Below are 20,500 nucleotides of genomic sequence, written 5' to 3'. Positions count from 1 at the left end.
TTTCTTTACCCCGTTAAAGGCAGGGCATGACCTGTATCTTCTCACTATTGAGATAATGTAGCTGTTTGGTAACTTGAAACACATTATCTCCAGGAGCTGGGCAACGAGCTCAGCTCCTGTTCTTGGGCGTGGGGATTTGTACTTGTCTGAAATACGAGGATCTAGGGTTGCTGTGATGCTGAGAACCTTTTCCTGAGTATTCCCAGGGTGGGGGAAGATCACACAGTGTACCCACGTGCCCTGAAATCCCAGCCACACTCTCTCCCCTGTCCCTCTTTTACTCACCAAGGGGGCAGAAAGTCTCCAGGTTAAACATACTTCAGCCCTAGAATGAGAAACATCGCAGTAGAAACTTACTCCAGTAATCTTCCCTTCAAAGATGACAGCGAGATTTACATAACGTGTTTTATTTAACTTGACTGCTGCAAGTAAATTTAAAAACAAACTATGAGAATAAAAATACAATATCTGTAAATGTAAAACGCCTTTGTTTCAAAGGACGGTATTTAAACTGTACTCATATTCGGACACAATGAATTTTACAAAAAAATAAATACAGATCCGTAACTGTTCAGCGGGTTGGGGAATTCAGGGGTGGCAGTTCTAGCAGCGAGCACTACGGTATGAGACAGGGTGTGCGTACTATTTATAGTTCAGCGTAAATACTTCGGTCTGCAATGCGAGTTCAGCTGCGTGGCGTGCACCATCTCTCCCCGGGCACGACACGGCGCCGTAGGGACGGGCTGCTTTGGCCTCACAGGTCGACATGGCGGGATGCAGCCAGAAATGAAGGAGCCGCCCCAAATCACAGGCCCCCTGCGTGTCCCCTCCACCCAAGGGGGGGCCTCCCCTGCACCCCAGCCCGTGGCAGCGCCGGAGAGGGTTTTAAACCCAGAGGCTGCCATGGCCGGACGAGGCCCCTCCGCGATCCTCCACCGGCACGTGGCAGTTTCAAGGCACTGTCAAAGTTTCAGATTGGAGAACAGCCCAAATTTCATGAACAGCTTTCCCAAGTTCCACAGCTGAGGAGCGTGGCATAAAACAGCATTGAAGGCAAAGAGCTTTTTTTAAAGCTGTGAAGGCGCTGATGTGGAGATGGGGCTCTGACACTACTCAATCCAAGGGCAAGCCAGAAGGCAGGCGTGCAATCAAGTAGACAGGCTTTCCATCTCTGAAATAAGTTCAATTTTCTTTCCTATTGGTTAAAAATGAAAGATGGAAAAAGCAAGCGCATCCAGCCAACACTTCAGCTGTTGTCACACTTTACACTTTTCCAAAAGGCACGATGCTCATTTTTGGGTGAGCCGTACTGCGGTTTTAGCCGTTTTCTTGTTCAAGAAACATTCCACAAGTAAACTGCTTCTCTTCAGCTAAGGTAGACAGAGAAAACACAGCCCAAGCTAATGAGGTCACTTGGGCGAGTATAAAGGCAAATCTTACAGAGGCCAAAAAAACCAGCAAACTCCAAGCAAAAAGAAGAAAAAACCCAACCCTAAAATAACTAGCTTTCAGTCCGCAACACTGGCTAACTCCTACACCTTCACCCAAATCCCGAGAGCTCCTGCAAACCAGAGGCACGACAGGCACGAGACCCCTCCGAAGGTCTGGTGGGTTCCTTCACACAAGGCAATGCATTTGAAAGCAATTCTGCATCAAGGTACCTAAACGCAGCCAGCAATTCTGCAAGCCTGCGATGAATCTCCTGAGGAAGCTGTATTCGCCTTTCCCAGTAAGTTTTTTTTTTTTCCCCTAAAACAGTACAACGCTGACTTAGCTCCTTCAAAATGGTGAAGAAATAAAAACTCGTCCTCGCTGCATGGAGCCTATCTGCCCAACCCAGCGTGCTGGCTGAGACTTCGGCACAGGAGAACCAGCAGCAAACAGCCCTCGCCACAAGCAGCATCTTTTTCTGCCTAGTTCAGCCCCACTATCAACAAGTCCAATGACACCGGGAAGAGAGAGCGGCTCCCTGGGCCAGCCAAGAGGGGTACTCGCTTCTCCCCTTCCCCTAACAGGAGGGTGCAGCTGGGGTGATCAGAAATGAAAATAATCTAGCTGTGAGAATGCAATTAAAAGATAAATAAGGGTGTTTCTTCTTGGAAGGAAAAAGCGCACTACTAGGAAGGGTTGGAAAACAAACACCTGCAGAAGTTTAAATGCTGCAACTTAAACCCCACCAAAATACAGGAAGAACTGAGCTTCGGACAAAGGGAAAGGTGAAACTTCATAACCCAGCCTCGGCAAGATCCCTGGTACAGGACGTCTGTTCCTTCTGAAGGCATGAACGGGGACTGAGGACCACGGTGACAGGGCAGGTGGGGCCATGTTCTCATATTAACCTCTCGCCCCTAACAGACCTCCAGCTCTTGTGGGAAGGCCTTTCCCCCACTCTAACCACACAGAGGAAGACGCACGCAGGAGGTCCGTCTTCCTCTGAAGCACAGAACAGAGGTGGGGGTCCCGACCACCGTCCTACCAAAAAAGAAACTGAAGAAAGTTTGGTGGCAAACAAAGCATTAGAGGGTGAAGGAGCTCCCAGCAAAAGGTGTCTGACCAAAAGCTGTAAGCTGCAATGCTGCAGTGACATTCAGCGCGATCGCTTTCCTCAGAGTTCACCTCTTGGGTCTCCTCTGCAGGCAGTGCAGCACCTTCTCCCGCCCCAGAGGAGGGCCGAGGGATGCCGCAGCGGAGGCCTCGCTGTCTGCCGGCTGCAGTTCTGCAACAGCACGTCAAACATTAGGAGTTTTCACTCCCTCTCTGATCAGTACATTTTTGTTTCCAAGCACCGGTTTGCCTCTGCCTTCTCTCAAAGCAACACTGGTTCTGGATAACGAACTCGCGCCGAGCCAGGAGAACAGCACCTTCCCCTGCTAACGAAGCTCGTTAAGGTTCTGGTTGTGAAGGTTTTGGCGCTGCCTGTTCAAGTTGATGGTGTTGTCCAGTGTGATGCCATCATCCTCCTGTGTGGTTTCCGGCATGAATTGCCGGAATATGCTGACGCTGCCGTGCCAGAAGATGGGCTCGGGGAGTCGGCCCACCACGCTCCACGTTCGCGTCTCAGGGTCATAGGCTTCCACGACGTCCGAGAGTTCAAACGTGTTATCGTAGCCGCCAGAGACATAGAGCTTCCCGCCAAGTACGGCCACGCTCCCCCCAACGTGAACCTACAATTTAAAAATAAATATACGCAACAGTTAAACAGGAGAGTTTTGCCCAATTAGGCAGAGGACAAAGGTGTCGGGTACTGTCCCACAACTGCTCGCTTGGATGGGGCTCAGCGCCCACCAGCTGCTGACTCTGGCTCTCAACCAGCGTTGCCCAACTGCCAGGAGGAGACAGCGTTTTCTAGCTTTACCCAGCTCTTGCGTGCTGGGCTGAGCACCCGACTACACAACCGCAGTCTGGGATTTTTTCTACCAGGTGACTGTGAGATGCTTAAATGCACTCTGTGTGTAAGGGGTTATCATCTAAAGAGCACCTGGTTTTTCCAAAGGTAAATTACACTGGTTTTTAACACTGATAGGAAGATGGTAGCTCGGTAAGCATCCTACCTGAAGCATAGCAGGGATTTTATCCCATTCATTCTTCACTGGATTGTAAACGTCCACTTCAGCTGAGTCGTCTCTGTTGGAGATAACACAAAATTACTCTTCTGCATTCTAAAAACCTCCCACCTTGTGAAGCCCTCAGTTCAACAGCCTGAAATGCTGCCATAAGCACTTCTGCTCCAATTCCACTACATAGATTGGAGACCAGAGGGTCCCTGTATGAAGGTGCAGGTCTCGATGCAGACCCCAGCCTCCAGCATGAGCTTCTCCTGTGCCTGCAGTGACATTCAACCCCAGGAAATGCCTGGACATCTCTGCTGCACCCCTAACCCACGAAGCAGGCTGGCACAGACATTGCACTCGTACCACATATTAGTGCAGGAGCATGTCTCATTCTCAGTGCCAGTGACCTACATCCAAAGAGCCCAAATGCCCCTTCTGAGCTTCTCGACAGCCAAAGCAACGCACTCTATACTTTCTGGTGTACGCTGAGTTTCAGGATGCTGCCTAGGTGGGATGGCAGACAAGACAACCAGAGACAGAGCAAGTTGACAGCACGCACTGTTTTCCACCTGCCTAAGCTGGTCGCTCCAGCCGAGACGGCAGGGTGAGCTGCTCTGGACTGCATGCCCCACTCGGAGTCCAGCACGCAGCTGCACCACTGCTGGGTCAGAAATGGCTCCATAATCGCAAGGGCTTTCTCAAATCTAGTCTTTTTTTTTTTTTTTTTTTTTTTTTTTTACATCTACATCTATGGTAGGTGTGTTCACAGACTAACTTTCTGCAAGCCTGCATTTCACAGACCGATCTGGCTTTGGTGCCAAGTCTTCAGGGTCTGGAAGAAAAATGACTGCTGTTCTGGAGAGGCTTAAACCTCCATGCACTTCCAAGTAACGGCATCCCTACTGCTTGAGTTTTTTGCCAGTGCCAAATTTAGATGGACCATAGGACTGTGAGAGAAGAGCTGGCAGGGGCAGCGTAATCCCCCAAGGCTTCTCTTGCCCGCTCTGCTCGCAAGGCAGGAGGGCGACAGTGACAGGTGAAGGATGTTCACAACACAGAAACGCGCGCTGCTGACCCAAGAACACGAGGAGGACAAGGTCAGGGCAGCTGGAGAAGAGCTGTCAGTCACTCCAAGACAGTCCTGTTAGGGATGGATTCAAAAGGCTGCGAGGAATATTTTGTTGTCTTTGTATCTATCGTGACATCGCGTATTGTCATGCATCGTGCAGGTGACAGGGTATCACTATCGATTGCTGACGTGAATCTGAGCAGGGGAGGGAGTGAAAATAAATGAGAAATCTCACCTACAACAGCAGCATCTGCTTAGCAAACATTACATCAAAAATCTGCCTGCAAAGCCAGTGGTGAAGCCAAGGTGCGTGCCATGGGGCTTTCTGGTTACGCTCTGGACAAGTGTTCCTAAGGTACCCATACAATACACACTTTGAAACCAGTTTCTTCAGTTCGAGTTACTTTTGCGATGTACCTTTAACTGAACCGATATTCACCTGAACGAAACATCTTAAGTGCAGGCACACGTAAGTGAGCACTCCAAGCCCCACAGAGCTGCACTAAGACCAACCTTTCTTCCTCAGAACTGCTCAGAACCAAGAGCCGGTACCTGCCTTAGCACACAGCGCTTGGGAGCCAAATGCTGCTGCCAAGCCATTTGTACCTGGAGGAAGTGCTGCTGTTCACAACGCTTCCCATAACAGAGCAGCAGGCCAGTCAAATACTTTCAAGTATGAAGCTAAAAACCCCGATGGACTGGAAGGGAAACAAGGGGCAAAGCTCTAGGCATGCAGTTCCAGGATTGGTGACAGGCAGGCCAGGACCTCCTCTCCTGTCTCAGGGTTAGCTCAAAGAAGGATACAGCTGAAGACCTAAGACTCGCTGCTGTGCCATATTTATAGTTATAAAACTAGTCCCACTAGAGGGGATCGTCAGTCAGAAGCTTTAGTCTGAGCTATTTAAAACTAACCAAAAAATGAGTTTGCGACCTCTATTTGTAAGCTATTCCTCTGTCCTCCAAAGATTATCTCACAGCTTTACACAGAGCAGCAGCCCACGTGCAACACGTGAAATGAGGGGACGAAAACCCTGACTCTGATCATCTTCTCATTAACTCCTGCAGAGCCGTAAGTGATCAGAAATCCTGAAGTGTCAATCATCAGTATCTTAAAAAAGATAAGAAAAAGGAAAACCTATAGAACCCGCTTGTGACAAGTGGCCAAACAGCTAGAACACCCCTGCCAGTCTTTACTAAAAAGCAGGTGACTCAAACTGCTACTTGCAAACAATGGCCAGGAACCAAGACACTCGGCTGAACCCAGATGAATCAAATAAAAGGTCCTGGGTAGAAGTTGCTGTGTTATGCAAAGCCAAGAGGAGACTAAAAAAAGAAAAGTGTCTGGAGGCCATCGCAGAAGTCTATGTTTGCTCAAAGTCAACACAACAAGATGAAATGCTTCAGTGCTAGCATGCCTTTCAGTTTATTTTTAATTAAGTGGATAACCAAAGTATTTGCGCCACCAGGACAGCTTCAGATGGGTAATTAAGTCCCAATTTGGAAAGGCGCTTAAAAATAGTGACCAATCATTTCATCTTCAGTCCTCTTATCTCCGCTGAGACGGAGGATGTCCTCCCCTGGGCTACAGTTTAACGCTTTCTTGGAGCTTACTCCCTTATTTATAGCAACAAGGGGGGTTGAACCAGAAGCCAAGAAAACTGAGAAGTCTATTTCCAAGCAGCACTGCTGCTGACTTCAGCCAGATTTAGACCTGGCTATTCCCCAGCCTGTGGGTTTAGATTCAGACATTTTTACAGAATTTTAAGTGTAGTTCTTTGAGGTCCAGCTACAACAGAAGTAAAGCGAAGAGGCGTGGCAGTTTACAGACCCACCTGGACCATCAGCGGAAGCACTGCTGTGCTTTCCCAACACAGTGCTCTTCCTGCAACCACCCACAAAATCCACATGCCTTCCCGGGGAAACCCTGGGCTTGCCCACTGGGGGCATGGGGAGGGAGGTTATTGCTCCTGCTACTCACCTTATGAAGTACATGAGGCCGTTGAGAGTGACAGTCTTTGGGGCGAAGGACCAGGGAGGCAGGTGGCCGCAGTTCACGAGGGACCAGAGGTCACTGTCAGGGTCGTAGCACTGCATAACCATGGACTCTTTGCCAGCCAGGGAGCCTATGGCAAACAGCTTGCCACGGCATGAGGTGGTGGAGCAGTTGTCCATGGGGTACAGCATGGGCTGCAGAGCCTCCCAGCTGTCCACCGAGTGGTCGTAGCGCTCCGTGCTGTCGGAGGCGATCACGTACAGCAGCCCGTCCAGGACCGTGGAGCTGTGGTATTCTCTGGCTTTCAGCATGGGAGACACCTCCGTCCACTCGTTCACGCTGGAATTGTACCTCCAGACGCAGTCGTACAGCCTTGACCCGTCCGATCCCCCTGCAGCACAGCACGCCACATGTCAAAGTGCAGTTTCAGAAAGGGAAATACTACGAGGCGATGGAGGAGACTGGGGATAGGGGACTTTGCTATGTCTTCCAGCTGCACCTTCTTAATACCCACACGCACTTTTTCCTTCCCAGGGCCATACATTATGAAAATATTTCAGTGCTGGGGGACCACAGTAGCGTGTGCTGTGAGGACTTTAACAGAAGTTTTGCACTGTTTCTTTCCCAGCACGCCTGGAAGGATTTCTCCTGTGTCACTCCTAATCCGTACTCAGCCAGACTCAAAACGAGTCTCCCAGGTTTGACTAGCTCCATCCCTCCAAACAACCCGTTTTCTTCCCTGTTTTGCAACCCTTGCTGCGTTGCTGTCCAGAAACTGCTGAGACTAACGCTCACCAGCACCTGGCTGCCAAGGCAGCATTACTGCCGGCAGCACGGAAACCTTCCAACCCTCCCTCCCCACTACCCGTGCTACGATGCTGACACTAAGCAGAACAACTGAAGATCCCTGTCAGCAGTGGCCTTGTTGAAGCATGGAGCTCTCAGCAGTATCGGTGCCCCCAGAACCGCGTGGGATTGCTCCAGAAAGCTCCCACGGGACGTAAGGGCATCCATACAAACGAGTTGTGTGGTAGCCCGTCATGTTTAGAACTCTGCCCTTAAAGCAGAGCCTTGTTTTCTGCTCATGACTAGAGAACAGTTTCCTGTTCACCTGCATTTGACCTGCCCTTCAAATCTTTGTCAGCACGTCCTGCACACCCAGAGCAAGCTGTTCTGCAGCACCTCGTTTCCCAGGCCCTGCTTTGTTACAGCTGCCGCAGGGCTGCCACTCCAGCTACGGGGATGTGCTTCAAAGGAGGCATCTACATGCAGATTCACAGCCGAGTTTACGCATCCATGTCACCTTGACAGAAGTAATTATAGCCCCAGCGGACTGTGAGGAGGCAGCATTTGTGCTGAGGAAGGTACCGTGACTCATAGGCGCTGGCTGGCTGAGGAACCGGGGGCTTTCTGACGCGCCTCTGCCTTGAGCACGCGCTTGGCTTGTGATTCACAGATTCTGAACCCAAACACCATCTTCACAGCCAGAAATTCAAAACCCTCTCAAGTCACTCCTGTCCCCCAGCGCGAGTGGTTAGAAAGTTCTATTGGTGCAAGATCTGTTACTTCTGCCCACGTGCTCAGGAGCATTAGTCATGACAAAATACCTCCCGGATTGAGATCTGCTGCTAAATTCAGCACGAACTCAAGGAGTCCCTACACCCGCCTTCAGGCTGCAGTCATACTGAGCCCGAGCAGAGTTTCAAACTCTCTGCTACCCCGAGAAAAGCCAGGTCTTGCTGCTAGAACCCGTGTATTTTCAATGGAAATCTCAGCAGCGGTGCTTTCATGCCCTGCACGCCTTACCGGTGACATAGATGTCGTTGCCCAGCGCGGCGACGCTGTAGCCCCCGCCCAGGTGCTCAGGGAACTCGGCCAGGTAGCGCCAGTGGCCGGTGCGCGGGTTGTAGCAGTCAACGGTGACGAGCTCGTCGCAGTCGCGGTCACAGCCACCGACGATGACGAGGATCTCGGCCAGGCCGGTGGAGGGCCGGGGGCGCATGCGGGCGCAGGGCCCCCGGTCATGGCGGTCAAGGCGGGCGGCCTGGAAGTCACGGGCCTCACGCAGGAGACGCAGGCAGGGCGGGCAGCGGGCTACCAGCGGCTCGCCCTCCACGTGGGCCAGCAGGTAGAAGCGGCGCACGAAGGGCAGGCGGACATGGGCCAGGAGCTGGGGCAGCAGCGGGGCGCGGGTGGCAGGGTCGGCGCGGACCCAGCGCAGTGCCAACTGGAAGGCAGCCTCCTCTTTGGGGACACAGAGCCCGTCGTCCCGCAGGTAGGAGAGGAGGCGCGGCAGCGGCAACCGCTCCAGCTGGGCGCCCAGCTCGCCCACATGCCGCAGGACGAAGCGGTGGGCGGCAGCCGCCAGCGCCGGGCAGGCAAAGGCCTCGGCAAAGTCCTGCATGTCCAGAGCGTTGGCGGGCTCCAGCTGACGTGCCAGCCAGGCACCGCAGGCCTCCTTGACGGCGGGGAACTGCAGCAGGTCAGCGGCGCGCAGCAGGCGCTCGGCGATGTCGGGGCCCAGCCCGCCCACCCGTCCAGTGTAGGCGAAGTCGAGGAGGCGCGCCAGGCACTCGGGCTCCACGCCGTGCAGCCGTACCCGCTCGGCCCGCGCCTCCCGCAGTGCCCCGCCGAACATGGCACGGAAGTAGCCAGAGGCGGCGGCCAGGACGGCGCGGTGCGCCCCGAACTCCCGGCCGCCCGCCACCACCGTCACATCCAGCAGACTCCGCTCCGCTCGCAGCGCGCTCAGCCCCCGCAGCAGCGACACCGCATGTGCCGGCTCCCCCGTCGCCGCCGTCTCACCGCCACTGCTGCCTGTGCTAGCCGCCATGCCGTGCCTGTGGGAGAGCACACGCTGCGTCACGCCCTGCGTGGAGCCCCTTGGGGTTCAACCCTGAGAGCAGCTTGCAGGACAGAAAAAAGGAAAAGAAAAAAAAAGAAAAGAGAAGAAAAGAAAAGGTGGGTTAGCACAGGGAAAACCGTCCTCTGGCTGGGAAGCGGGATAAACTAAACAGCCCTAGAAAACATCCTCCTTCCCCTGTCACGGAGGAGCGGGGGTTGCATAACAAGCTGGCGCTGCCAGCAGCCTCCCCTGCTTAGTCTAATTATATTTTTAAGAAGCCCGTGTTGAAGCTGCCCAGGATTACGGCAGCCTCACGAGAGCCGGACAGAGCTTTGTGAACATAACACCTTCATGAATGTCGCACCCGAGCCCCCAGCGCCTCGTGTCGCGGATGGGGCGCCCAGCGGGAGCAGCCCCTGCCGCTCTTCGAGGTGGACAGCGGGGTCTTCCTCAAAAGCGAGGTGCCGAGGGGGGTGTTCCCGGGAGGCACGCTCGCTGACCGTCCCGGCCTAAGTTACCGCAGGCGAGGCGAGGCTGCCTGAAAGTGGAGAGCTCCGGGGTTTTGGCCAAAAGCGTTACGGCTGGTGTCCTGCCAGACTGCCCGTCCCCGCTCGCTCCCAGTCAAAGGGACACCGGAGGAATAATCCGCTTTCGCCTCGTGCCCTTGGCAGCCTCCGTGGGCGGGCGGGCAGCGGGACTCCCGCTCCGCCAAGAACGGGAGCGCGGCGGGAGCCGCTGCGGGACGCGGGGGAGCCGGTCCCCGAAGACGCGGCTGCTGCCTCGGGTCCCCCCGCCGGGACCCAGCCCGGTATTTCGGCCTGCAGCCGCCGCCTCTCCGCTCCCCCGGCAACGAGGGCCGGGAGATCGGCGCAGGGAAGGGAGGAGAGCGGGGAGGCCGCGGCGGGGCGAGACCGGAGCCGGGCGAGACCGAGCAGGGCGAGGAGGGGCGGACAACGCGGAGGGAGGCCGTCGCCCCCCCCGGGAAGGCGCGGCGGGCGTGTTCCAGCGGGGCCCAGGGGTCGAAGCTAGCGAGAGGCGGCCGCCCTGCCTGCCGCCGCCCGTCCCCGGCCAACCGACACCCTCCCACCCCGAGGCCCACCGCGGCTCTGCACCGGGGCCCACAGACGCCCCGGTGCTTCTCCCCCCCCACCCCCGGGCTCACCGCTCCGCTCGTCGCCGCCGCCGCCCCGGCCCCGACTGCTGCTCCCAGCAGCCCCCGCGGCCGCCACCGCGCAGGCCCGGACTACCGTTCCCAGCACTCCCCGCGCGGGCGGACTACCGTTCCCGGCGGCCCCCGCGCGGGCGGCCGCCCCCCCCCTTCACCGCCTCCCGCCGGTACCGAGCGGTTCGCGGGTGTCGGCGCTGCCCGGTTGCTGCCGCCGCTGCCTCCCCGGCCCTGCCTCCGCCTCCCGCGCCGGGACATGGACTCCGACTCCTGCGCCTCCCCGTTCGCCCCGGAGGTGAGCCGGGGCCCCGGAGGCCGGGGCGGCGGCGGCGGCGGCGGCGCGGGGGGGGGGGGGGGGCGCGTCCCCCGCCGCCAGGCCCGGCCCGGCCCGGCCCGGCCGCCGGTGCCCGCTCCCCGCCGCCGCTGCCGCCCCGCCGCGGGGCCGGGGCCATCTTGTGCCTCCCGAGCGCGGAGCGCCGGGGCGAGGAATGGCGGCGGCGCGCCCCGCCGTCTCCTGCCGCGGGGGGCGGCCCGCCTGAGGGGCCGGTACCGAGACCGGGGGGGGTGGTGGTGGTGGTGGTTGTTGGGGGGGGGGGGGGGGGCACGGCGGTGGCTCTGCCCGGCTACCACCGCTGCCGCGGGGGGTGGGGGTGGGGCGGCGCGGGGAGCGGCGGCGGGCGGGGCCCGGCTGCGGGGAGCGGCGGCGGCTGCTGCCCCCCCCGCACCCCCTCCCCCCCCCCCGCCCCGGCCCGGCCCGGCGGCGGCCGCCGCTGACCCCCGTCCCCTTCCCCTGCAGGACTTCTCCCCCTCCTCCCGGCGGCACCGGACCGTGGAAGACTTCAACAAGTTCTGCACCTTCGTCCTGGCCTACGCCGGCTACATCCCCTACCCGCAGGAGGTGAGGGGGCACCGGGTGGGTTCCCCCCCGGGGAGGCCCGGGCGCTTTCCCGGTCCCGCGGCCGCAGCGGGTCCTCCGCAGCAGCCGTCTGCCGGGCTGTTTTGTAAAAGCGGCCGTTGCGAGGAGGTGACGCCTCCGCGCCGGCTCCCTGAAACAAAAGGGGGAACTAGAGCAAGCGGGTGGCCGCTTTTCGGGGCGGGGGGAGGAAAGCGCGGAGCCCCGGCATCGCCGCCTCGGTCACGGTGGGGCCTGGGTGGCCGCGGGCGGCGGCTCGGCCCGGCTGGAGGTGCCCGCGGCGGGGCAGGTCGCAGGGAGAGAGAGCAGGAGCTTGGACTGGGGCGAGAGCAAGCAGCGCCTCAGGGGAAAGGGCGCAGCGCTGAGCCGAGTTAACGCTTTTACCCGCTTCCTCGACGTTTTCCAGGAAACGCCGCTGAGGAACAGCCCCAGCCCTCCCAACAGCACCGGAGGCACGATTGACAGCGATAGCTGGGACCCCCGGTTCAATGACATCCCCTCCGCCGTTTCCCTGCCCGCCAAGAACAGAAAGAACTTCAGTCAGCTAAAGCGAGCGAAACCGTACGGTTCCCTGTTCCAGCGGGCAAAACCCGGCAACTTCCTGCCAGAGCGGAAGCAAATCGATAAGATCAGGAAGAAGAAAAAGCTGAAGAGGAGGGAAACGGAGGTGTCTGCAGAGGAGGACTACGAAGAGAAGCTGCTGGAGCTGGAGGCGGAGGACTCTTATGTAGAGACACCGATGAGCCCCTCGTCAGAGGGCGACCCTCAGTCTGCGACCGAGCACTGCTCGGTGTGGGACTCGGACACGCCTTCCAGCGTCTCCTACCCTGCCGTGACGGCCGAGCCGACGGTGGAGATCCAGAGCGTGGGCAAACGAACGGTCATCCGGCAGGGCAAGCAGGTGGTCTTTCGGGATGAGGACGGCACCGGCGATGATGAGGACATTATGGTGGATTCAGGTAGGTGGCCTGGCTGTCGGAAGAGGATCAGCCAGGTGGAAGCGGTGGTGCCACTGCCGATCTCTGCGGCGCTTTACTTGTAGCGTGAGGATAACGCCATGGTGCACTGCCTGGGCAGAATTAAGTGGCGGTTGGGTGTTCGGGGTGAAGGGGGGGGACCGCTTGGCTGCTTTTGCAATAAACTGAGTGAAAAGCTGCGACTTCGTAGAAGCGGCGGGTTCCACTCTCCTGGATTATGGCCTCTTGTGCTGCCGAGAGTCTCTTCCCGCACAAGAGAGACCTGGAAAGATCAGCAAAGTGCCTGTCTTTGAAACCCAGGCAGTGAATTTAGCGAGAAAGGAGAGTAAATTCCCAGCATGGGCAAGAGGCGTTGGCCGTTAAAAACATAGCTTGCCGTTTCTCTTTGCAGATGACGACTCATGGGACCTAGTCACTTGCTTCTGCATGAAGCCTTTTGCCGGGCGGCCGATGATTGAGTGTAATGAGTGCCACACCTGGATCCACCTCTCCTGCGCCAAAATCCGCAAGTCGAATGTCCCAGAGGTCTACATATGTCAGAAGTGCCGGGACTCCAAGTTTGACATTCGCCGTTCGAACCGCTCCCGGACGGGCTCGCGCAGGCGCTTTCTGGACTAGGGCAGGGAGGCGCGTGCTGGTGCGCTGCTTGGGCGGGCGGGTGAGCCGCTGACACCGGCCGGGAGGCCGGGGAGAGCTCCCCCGAACTGCTGCTGCTCAGGCGGAAGGGCTGCCCGGCCGGCCTGCGGTAACAGGGATGAGGAATCGCCAAGTTGTGGGCAGCCGGGGCTGGAAGAGGCCGACTGGTCAAAACTGCTGCTAGATACTGATTCGCTCAAGGCACAGACTAAGCTCTCTGGGTTTGGTGGGGTTTTGTCCGGTCACAACTATGAATTCGGTGATGTCTGGGGAATGTATAATACCTTTGCCACGTATGTTTTCTCATCCCATCGGGAAACTGCGAACCTTCTCTGTGCTAGGAAACTCAAGGAGGGAATCCTAGGAGGAGGAGGGAATCTGTGTGAAGAATCTGAAAAGTAAATGGCCATGTGTTTTAATTTTAATGTAATACTATACCTGCCCATTTGTCCATATATATCAATCTTAGATATTCCAAGGCTCCATGGGAGTGAGCATCAATACATACCGACTTCTGCGTGATCTGCCTCCTCTTCAGCGGGCCCTGGGCAGTAGGGGTGTCCTGTGATTTGGCACTGTTCAAGTGAAAACGGGGCTTCCCTCTGTGCTGAGGGACCCGTGCATTTCAAGGAAGAGAGCAGCCCTTTTTCTGGACAGGCAGCGCTGGGGATTAGCGACATTGGATTTCTTGCTAGGTGGTCTCTTCTTACGGTGATTTTTTTGTGACTTTGTTTTGCATGATTGGCTCCAATGTGTGTATGGGGGGGATACTGTTCGCTCCATTTCCCGGCCCGTCGTTAAACTCTAAGGTGCTGTTTTAAGACGACGATGACCCTCCATTTTCTCAGCCCAGAATTCAAATGTGGACTGTAAAAGGGGCCATAGTAAACTTAGAACCTGGCAGGGCTGGTTTGGGATTTGATCATTTCCATCCGAGTACTACAGCTGAGTTGACTTTTGTTTTTGCTGTTTGTTTTGAGACTGGATTTGTAATCAAAAAGACGGAATCTTTAACCTATTGGTTGCAAGTAACACAGATAAAAGCAAATGCAGGCTATGCAGCTAGCAAGATGCAGTGCAATGAAGATCCATCCAGTGCGGGGGAGGACAGGAGAGCACTGAGGCCCCTGCAGACGCTGCGCTCCCTCAACGGGACTTCCTGGGGCCTCAGCCCGAGGGAAATCTGTTCAGAGACTTGACAGGGAGTCGAGGCTCATATGCAAGGCCGCCGAGCCAGCAGCACTGTTCCTCGATGACCAAACAGAGCGAGCCGTGTGTATCGCACAAATTCAGTTGACATGTTGAGGTATTTCTCTGAAGTTATGCCTGATGGACAATGTGTGCTCTGTCCGGTGAGACCAGGAGGCAAGGGGAGTCCCTGGCTGATACCACGGCTGAAGCGAGACTAGCTGTACTGGTTGGCACGTGTCCACGTTAGTCCTGCAGATGATAAACCACATTAAGACCACCGCCTTATCAGAGTACTGGCTCATCAGGAGACATGTCCTGGTGATGACTAAGGGTTTTTCCAGTACACAGAGTCAGGTACCCTCCTTCAGATGTCTGACATGGGGCTGCCAAAGCTTCAGGCAGACAGTCCGGCATGGCAGCACCCGGGGGCTTTGCTGTGTGGGACGCAGGGGTGTGAAGGATCCGCAGGCCCGGGCCGGGATGACAGAACAGCACTATGTGCAACTGTATGCTTCTCTATAAAAATCCCGTTCCACCAAGCTGCAACAACTGACTCTAGGTTCTGAAGACCAGCTCCAGCTTATGCAAAATCTTAAGACCGTGACCATGGTATGCTGCCTTCCAGAAGCTGCATGGAACCACCGAGGAGTTTGCCAAAGACTTGCCCCTGCCGGCTGCCTGACTGTTTTAGCAGCCAGAAAAATAACCAAAGTTCTCAAATGCCACCATTTCCCTCTGCAAACAGAAAGGCTTTGGAAGATCCTGGTCGCAAGCTGCGTGAGGGTTGGACCTGCTCTGAAAATTGGTATATCTCTCTTGTTTACAGCGTGTCTGCAATTCAACTGGACCTCCGTGGAACGCGTTCCTGAAGCTTTTATGGGAGAAATGGCGAACTGCCAAGCGAACTGGCTCTTTTTCACAGAGGTTCGATACTAATCAATGTGACTGACTCTTGTTCTCTTACCTTTTCAGATTTATCCCCATAGATGGTGTCTGACAAGTCCAGCACATTACAGTATCAGCAGAGAGGAAAAAAAAAAAAAAAAAAAAAGTAACATCTCCATTCTTTTAGTTCCTCACTTTCAGCCATGTATAATTATAGTTTAATTCAGAACTTTATTTTTTCATTAAAACTGTTTTAATGAACCATGTTTTTTTCTTAAATGTGAAACAAGTGAACAATGATTTTGTTTTATTCCAAACTCAGGAGTCTGCTGTTATGATTTACCGGTGTGTAAAGCAGTTGTGCCAGGTGGCAGCAAGACTTGATGCTTCAAGTGCTCTTCCCTCAACGGTACGCTCACTAATTCAGGTATGGATAGGAAGCGCTGCAAACGCATCTTCCCTGTGCTGACAGGTATCCTTACTTCTCTTTGTTGCAGTTGCTCCTTGCCCAGCCTCTGCTGTGAGCAAGGTAAATTGTGGTGGAGCCCTGTCACCAGTGCAGGGGCAAGCATGGGGCAGTGATGGGAGGCAGGTGATGCCTGCTGCTGTGGGAGTCCAGAGTGGCTGAAGGCAGCTGGTATGCTGCACCGGGCTTGCTGACAGGGACCTGCTGAAGGGTGCAAAGGCTGGCGTGAGCCTGGGGGGAGAGGGCTTGGGTCAGGACACCTATGGCATTGGGAGCGTGCTGTCCTGGCACGGGTCCTTCGTGGAGAGCGCCTGAAGGCAGGCTTGGTGTGTAGAAGCTGGGCAGGTCACACCAGGTGAGACTGCTGGCCGAAGTGACCCTGTGCCTGTCCCACTTGCGTGAGAGCCAGGTCCCTGCAGGACTGGGCAGCCTCAGAAACGGACCTGGGGCTGTACTGTATCTGCCTGGCAAAGGTTGCTCAGCCAGACCTAAAGCAAACTCCCTTTAAGCCCCCTGGGAGTTGTGGTGAAGGAGGGCTCCTTCCCTCCCACCCCTGCCGTGCCGCAGGGTGGCACTGAGGACCCCAAACCACCAAAGGGATGCTGGTGCCCTGGTGCCACCCCTGTATGTGCCATGACCCTGAAGGCACTGCTGCTCAGCCAGCTGTGTTCAAGCAGCCTTAACACCTCAGCAAACTTCAAAGGTGGCTCAATTCTTTGGAAACAGGACTGGATTGTATTAGAAGCTAAGCTCTGCTCGCTTATAGCTTCTATTTTAATTCTGTTTGCAATTTTGTATTATACAGAGTGAGAAACAAAGTCCCAGCAGAGTTGGGGCTATAAAATGGCAGTTTCTCACAGAGCAGAAATGGTGGTGTTTGAAAGCAGTGGTTTCTCAAGCGGGGCTGTTCTTACAGTCTCTTTAAAACTCTGCACCAACAGAAAATACGTGTATTAGGTTTGTGTGGCAAGATTTTGGTAGCGGGGGGGCTACAGGGGTGGCTTCTGTGAGAAGCTGCTAGAAGCTTTCCCTGTGTCTGACAGAGCCAGTGCCAGCCGGCTCCAAGTCTGACCCGCCACTGCCCAAGGCCGAGCTTATCAGCAACAGTTGTAGCGCCTCTGTGATAACATATTTAAAAAGGGGGAAAAAAAAAAGTTGCTGGGACACAGAAACTGCAGCTGGAGAGAGGAGTGAAAACATGTAAGAGAAACAACTCTGCAGACACCAAGGTCAGTGAAGAAGGAGGGGGAGGAGATGCTCCAGGTGCTGGAGCAGAGATTCCCCTGCAGACCGTGGTGAAGACCAGGGTGAGGCAGGCTGCCCCCCTGCAGTCCATGGAGGTCCACAGTAGAGCAGATATCCACCTGCAGCCCGTGGAGGACCCCACACTGGAGTAGTGGGTGCCCGGAGGAGGCTGTGACCTTGTGGGAAGCCCATCCTGGAGCAGGCTCCTGGCAGGACTTGTGACCCCCCACGCTGGAGCAGTCTGTGCCTGAAGGACTGCACGCTGTGGAAGGGACCCATGCTGGAGCAGTTCGTGAAGAACTGCAGCCCGTGGGAAGGACTCATGTTGGAGAAGTTCGTGGAGGACTGTCTCCTGTGGGAGGGACCCCACGGTGGAGCAGGGGATGAGTGAGGAGTCCTCCCCCCTGAGGAGGAAGGAGTGTCAGAGACAAGGTGTGAGGAACCGACCATAACCCCCACTTCCTATCCCCCTGCACTGCTGCTTCAGGAGTGAAGCTGTGCCTGGGAAAAGGGAGGGGTGGGGGGAAGGTGTTTTAAGATTTGGTTTTATTTCTCATTACCCTATTATGGTTTGATTGGCGATAAATTAAGTTACTTTTCCCTACGTTGAGTCTGTTTTGCCCATGATGGTAACTGGTTGGGTGATCTCTCCCTGTCCTTATCTTGACCCACTAGGCTTTTGTTATATTTTCTCTCCCCTGTACAGCTGAGGAGGGGAGTGACAGAGTGGCTGCATGGTGCTTAGTTGGTGGCTGGGGTCAACCACAACAATAAGGTGGAGAGGAGGAGGTGGGCTGAAGTATTCAGTAGAAGGGACTGACCCAATACCTGGCACCAAGGGAGGCAACAAACAGGACAGGACAGGCAGCAGACTCCACCCTGTGGACACAATTCAGCATCCCTTGATGACAAACACTGCAGGGAAGCAAAAAAGGAGCTCACAGAGAACCTGCCACAGCAGCCTTGTGGATGGGAAAGGGCACTCGCAGTACTTGAAAGGAGGGGAAAAGCAAGAGTCTGAATGCTTGGTGGGCTAATCTGGCAGCAAAAACCAAGTTATATACTTTTTATGATGTTTAGCCAGGGAACGGGGCAAGGCCTATGTCAGTATTAATCGTGAGGGATTTTACTTTAACAAGAGTCGCAAATTCAGATGTTCAAAGTACAAAGTTACAGTTCATCTGTGCCTTGCACAAACTTCTTTGCAATTAGACAGAAAGACAACTCCAAGGTGCTGGGGGAAGGCAGGAGAACTGAGTCAGCTCTCTGATGAGAACACAGCTGTGGTTAAGAGGAAAGCACCTGCCTGACTCCAAGCCCTGGCTTGGAGGTATGAACACACCAGTTGAATTGCACGGGAGAGGGTTTAGATGGTTTTTACAGCAGAACCGGTGCCTGGAGCTCTGGCTCCTTGTAGCCTTTCACTGGCTGAGCCACCCTGGGCCATGGCCGTCAAAGAGGAGAGCACATACAGGAAGATAAGGGAAGATGCCATAAAGTAAATCCTAAACCTGAATCTCCACCTCAAGAATTTACAGTTTAAAGGCTCTGGCTGAAAAGACTAGTGTGTGTTCCTGGATCCTCATTAAGGTATTTTAAGCATTTGCTGGGTCAATTAGAGACGGATGCACCACCTCATGTTTCTAATGCATTTTGAAGTTTGCACCCAAAGATGCTACCCTGTTTTAAAGGTTTTAATGCTGGAGTAGGACCAATGCACTCTGCCCCTCAGAAACTTTATTTTTCAAGTGTAGAAATACCCCGGGACCTCCTGAAGTACTGAAGCAGTTTTTAGAATCATATCGCTATTTCTCTCCCTTTTAATGTAGACAAACACTTGCATGACAGCAGAAACTATCTCAGGAAGCTGTCAGAAAGGAGGAAAATTGTGTTACTGTGTAAACTTTTTTTGTGTAAACACTCCTCAGTGTCACTGCAAACTAGACACAGGGCTATGCTAAGGTTCTTTGTAATCAGCAGTAAATGCATTGTCACTATTTTGCACTTGCTTACACAAAATTTAATTCTCAGTACTCCTTCTTGGTAATATTTTGCCACATCCCAGTCACTGCAGGCTGGCGCTCACTCTTGACCATGCACTTCATGCAGTGACAAGACACAACAACGGAATTTCTGGTGGAGATTCCTGCCCAGTTCAACTAGTTACAGAGACAACTGATCAACAGAGGTCAATAAGCAGGATGTGATGGATGGTGCAGCTACATTTACAAAACTTGCAACCCTTGCTTTTCCAGAGTTTATTTTCAAGAGTGTCCTACAGATGCAAGGGAACATGGGCTACTTTTTGGCTGAATATAATTTATTGCACATTTTACATTTAATTTCAGATCAACAGAACACTGGTAGTAAGTAAAATAAAATCCTGCACCAGGAGCTGGTCACAACTGAAGAGTTTTGTTTTGGTTTTAATAAAAACAAGTGAACACCCCCTTCATTGGATGAACTTGTATGGGGTGGGGGGCATCTCTTTCAGACTGGCTCAAATATGTCTGCTTTTGGAAATCTAATTCTCCTGTTACAATGACTTGAGCAAAGAGAATCACCGTTGCACAGAAAAAGGGTCCAGGTACATCTCAGGACTGCCAAGAGCAACAATGCACTGCCTAGATACGTTTTTCTTCTCCCCTCTGTCTCACATGTAAGCAATGAAGACTATTCTAGGACTCGCCATGAGCAGAACCGTGACTGAGAAACAGCCACGATTATTCCTTTTCTCTATGAAAAAGCCTCGGTAGTGCTGATGTATGCAGTGTGTAGTAGATACCATAAGGCTGCCATTTCCATCTGCTGTGTCACTAGAACACAACTGCCCTTTTTGCTGGAAAGTCACTGGCGTGGCTTCTATGCAAGATTAATCCAATGGATTGATGTCATAACTGATGCTTTTTAGAAAGGCCAGTTGAATTTTACATTTTCAGCTCTTTGCCCATTTGGCATCTCTCCTCACTTTGGTCTGGTTTACTTGTATAACCTATGTTCCTCTTTTTCCTGGAAATAAATTAGATGGGAAGAGAGAGTTCCAGCAATGGAGTCAAGCGAAATGAATTGCTGTCCTTCTCCCAAAGTCGCTTTCCTCTTTTCTGGAAAACCTTGATAGTATGTGGTTCTAGGGTGCAGAAGAATTAATAAGACTATTATACCCCATGTCCTTGTCTGGAATAGCAGTGTTTGAAATTAGCAGCTGGATGGATTCACGCTGAAGAGGTCCATGTTACTACAAAAGGCAAAGAACTCCATTCCAAACTTACTTGTTCTTAACAAGTACATTTCAAATACACATTTGAGATGGAAAACAATCTCTGTCCTCCTTCCAACAAAAGGATTTACACAGAGGCCTTCCAGGAGGTGGCCAGAGAACTTAACTTCCCCTCAGGAGTAGAAAAAGGTATGTTACCTACCCCAGGAAGTAAGTGGAGAAGGGAGAACAACAGGTCTTCTTCCCTGCTCAGTGCAAGAAGATAGACGTGAGACCGCACAAACAGACCGTGGCCAAATCACAGCAGGAAAGACTTGGCTGCGTGACGGGTGGTGCTCAGTGCCCAC

General features: G+C 54.2%; 2 protein-coding genes across 6 annotated transcripts; one reads left to right on the top strand and one right to left on the bottom strand.

The window, feature by feature from the left end:
• Window positions 1–391: 391 nt before the first annotated feature.
• Window positions 392–10,674, bottom strand: KLHL21 (kelch like family member 21). Of its 3 annotated transcripts, none has more exons than XM_049813272.1 (5): window positions 10,621–10,674; window positions 8,420–9,453; window positions 6,599–7,004; window positions 3,552–3,624; window positions 392–3,164 (listed from the first exon to the last, which is right to left on the bottom strand). In XM_049813272.1, exons 2-5 carry the CDS (start codon window positions 9,444–9,446, stop codon window positions 2,871–2,873), a joined length of 1,800 nt encoding a protein of 599 aa, XP_049669229.1. In that variant the 5' UTR covers window positions 9,447–9,453; window positions 10,621–10,674; the 3' UTR covers window positions 392–2,870. The 3 variants fall into 3 exon arrangements, with proteins under 3 accessions (XP_049669229.1, XP_049669137.1, XP_049669321.1); XM_049813180.1 differs by having other exon boundaries at window positions 8,420–9,519; window positions 10,621–10,645; XM_049813364.1 differs by lacking the exon at window positions 10,621–10,674 and adding an exon at window positions 9,806–10,595.
• Window positions 10,675–10,757: 83 nt separating this feature from the next.
• Window positions 10,758–20,008, top strand: PHF13 (PHD finger protein 13). 3 transcript variants are annotated; one of them, XR_007505836.1, is made up of 6 exons: window positions 10,758–10,918; window positions 11,420–11,521; window positions 11,943–12,495; window positions 12,905–15,264; window positions 15,548–15,652; window positions 19,961–20,008. XR_007505836.1 is itself a non-coding variant. In XM_049798791.1 (4 exons), the coding sequence occupies exons 1-4, from the start codon at window positions 10,880–10,882 to the stop codon at window positions 13,129–13,131; spliced, it is 921 nt and encodes a 306-aa protein (XP_049654748.1). In that variant the 5' UTR covers window positions 10,758–10,879; the 3' UTR covers window positions 13,132–15,527. The 3 variants fall into 3 exon arrangements, 1 of the variants encoding a protein (XP_049654748.1); XR_007505837.1 differs by lacking the exon at window positions 19,961–20,008 and adding an exon at window positions 15,723–19,358 and having other exon boundaries at window positions 15,548–15,634; XM_049798791.1 differs by lacking the exons at window positions 15,548–15,652; window positions 19,961–20,008 and having other exon boundaries at window positions 12,905–15,527.
• Window positions 20,009–20,500: the final 492 nt, after the last annotated feature.

This window comes from Accipiter gentilis, chromosome 1, assembly GCF_929443795.1.
Source record: "Accipiter gentilis chromosome 1, bAccGen1.1, whole genome shotgun sequence".
NCBI classification, from domain to species: Eukaryota; Metazoa; Chordata; class Aves; order Accipitriformes; family Accipitridae; genus Astur; species Astur gentilis.
This window is presented reverse-complemented; position numbering and strand designations above follow the sequence as displayed.

Excerpts from the sequence above, each read along its gene's own strand:
- KLHL21 (XM_049813272.1), bottom strand. The coding sequence starts at position 9,446 with ATGGCGGCTAGCACAGGCAGCAGTGGCGGTGAGACGGCGGCGACGGGG. Across the intron at positions 7,005-8,419 it reads CAACGACATCTATGTCACCG|GGGGATCGGACGGGTCAAGG; the intron begins GTAAGGCGTGCA and ends GCTGTGCTGCAG. Across the intron at positions 3,165-3,551 it reads AAATCCCTGCTATGCTTCAG|GTTCACGTTGGGGGGAGCGT; the intron begins GTAGGATGCTTA and ends TTTAAATTGTAG.
- PHF13 (XM_049798791.1), top strand. The coding sequence starts at position 10,880 with ATGGACTCCGACTCCTGCGCCTCCCCGTTCGCCCCGGAG. Across the intron at positions 10,919-11,419 it reads CCTCCCCGTTCGCCCCGGAG|GACTTCTCCCCCTCCTCCCG; the intron begins GTGAGCCGGGGC and ends CTTCCCCTGCAG. Across the intron at positions 11,522-11,942 it reads ACATCCCCTACCCGCAGGAG|GAAACGCCGCTGAGGAACAG; the intron begins GTGAGGGGGCAC and ends GACGTTTTCCAG.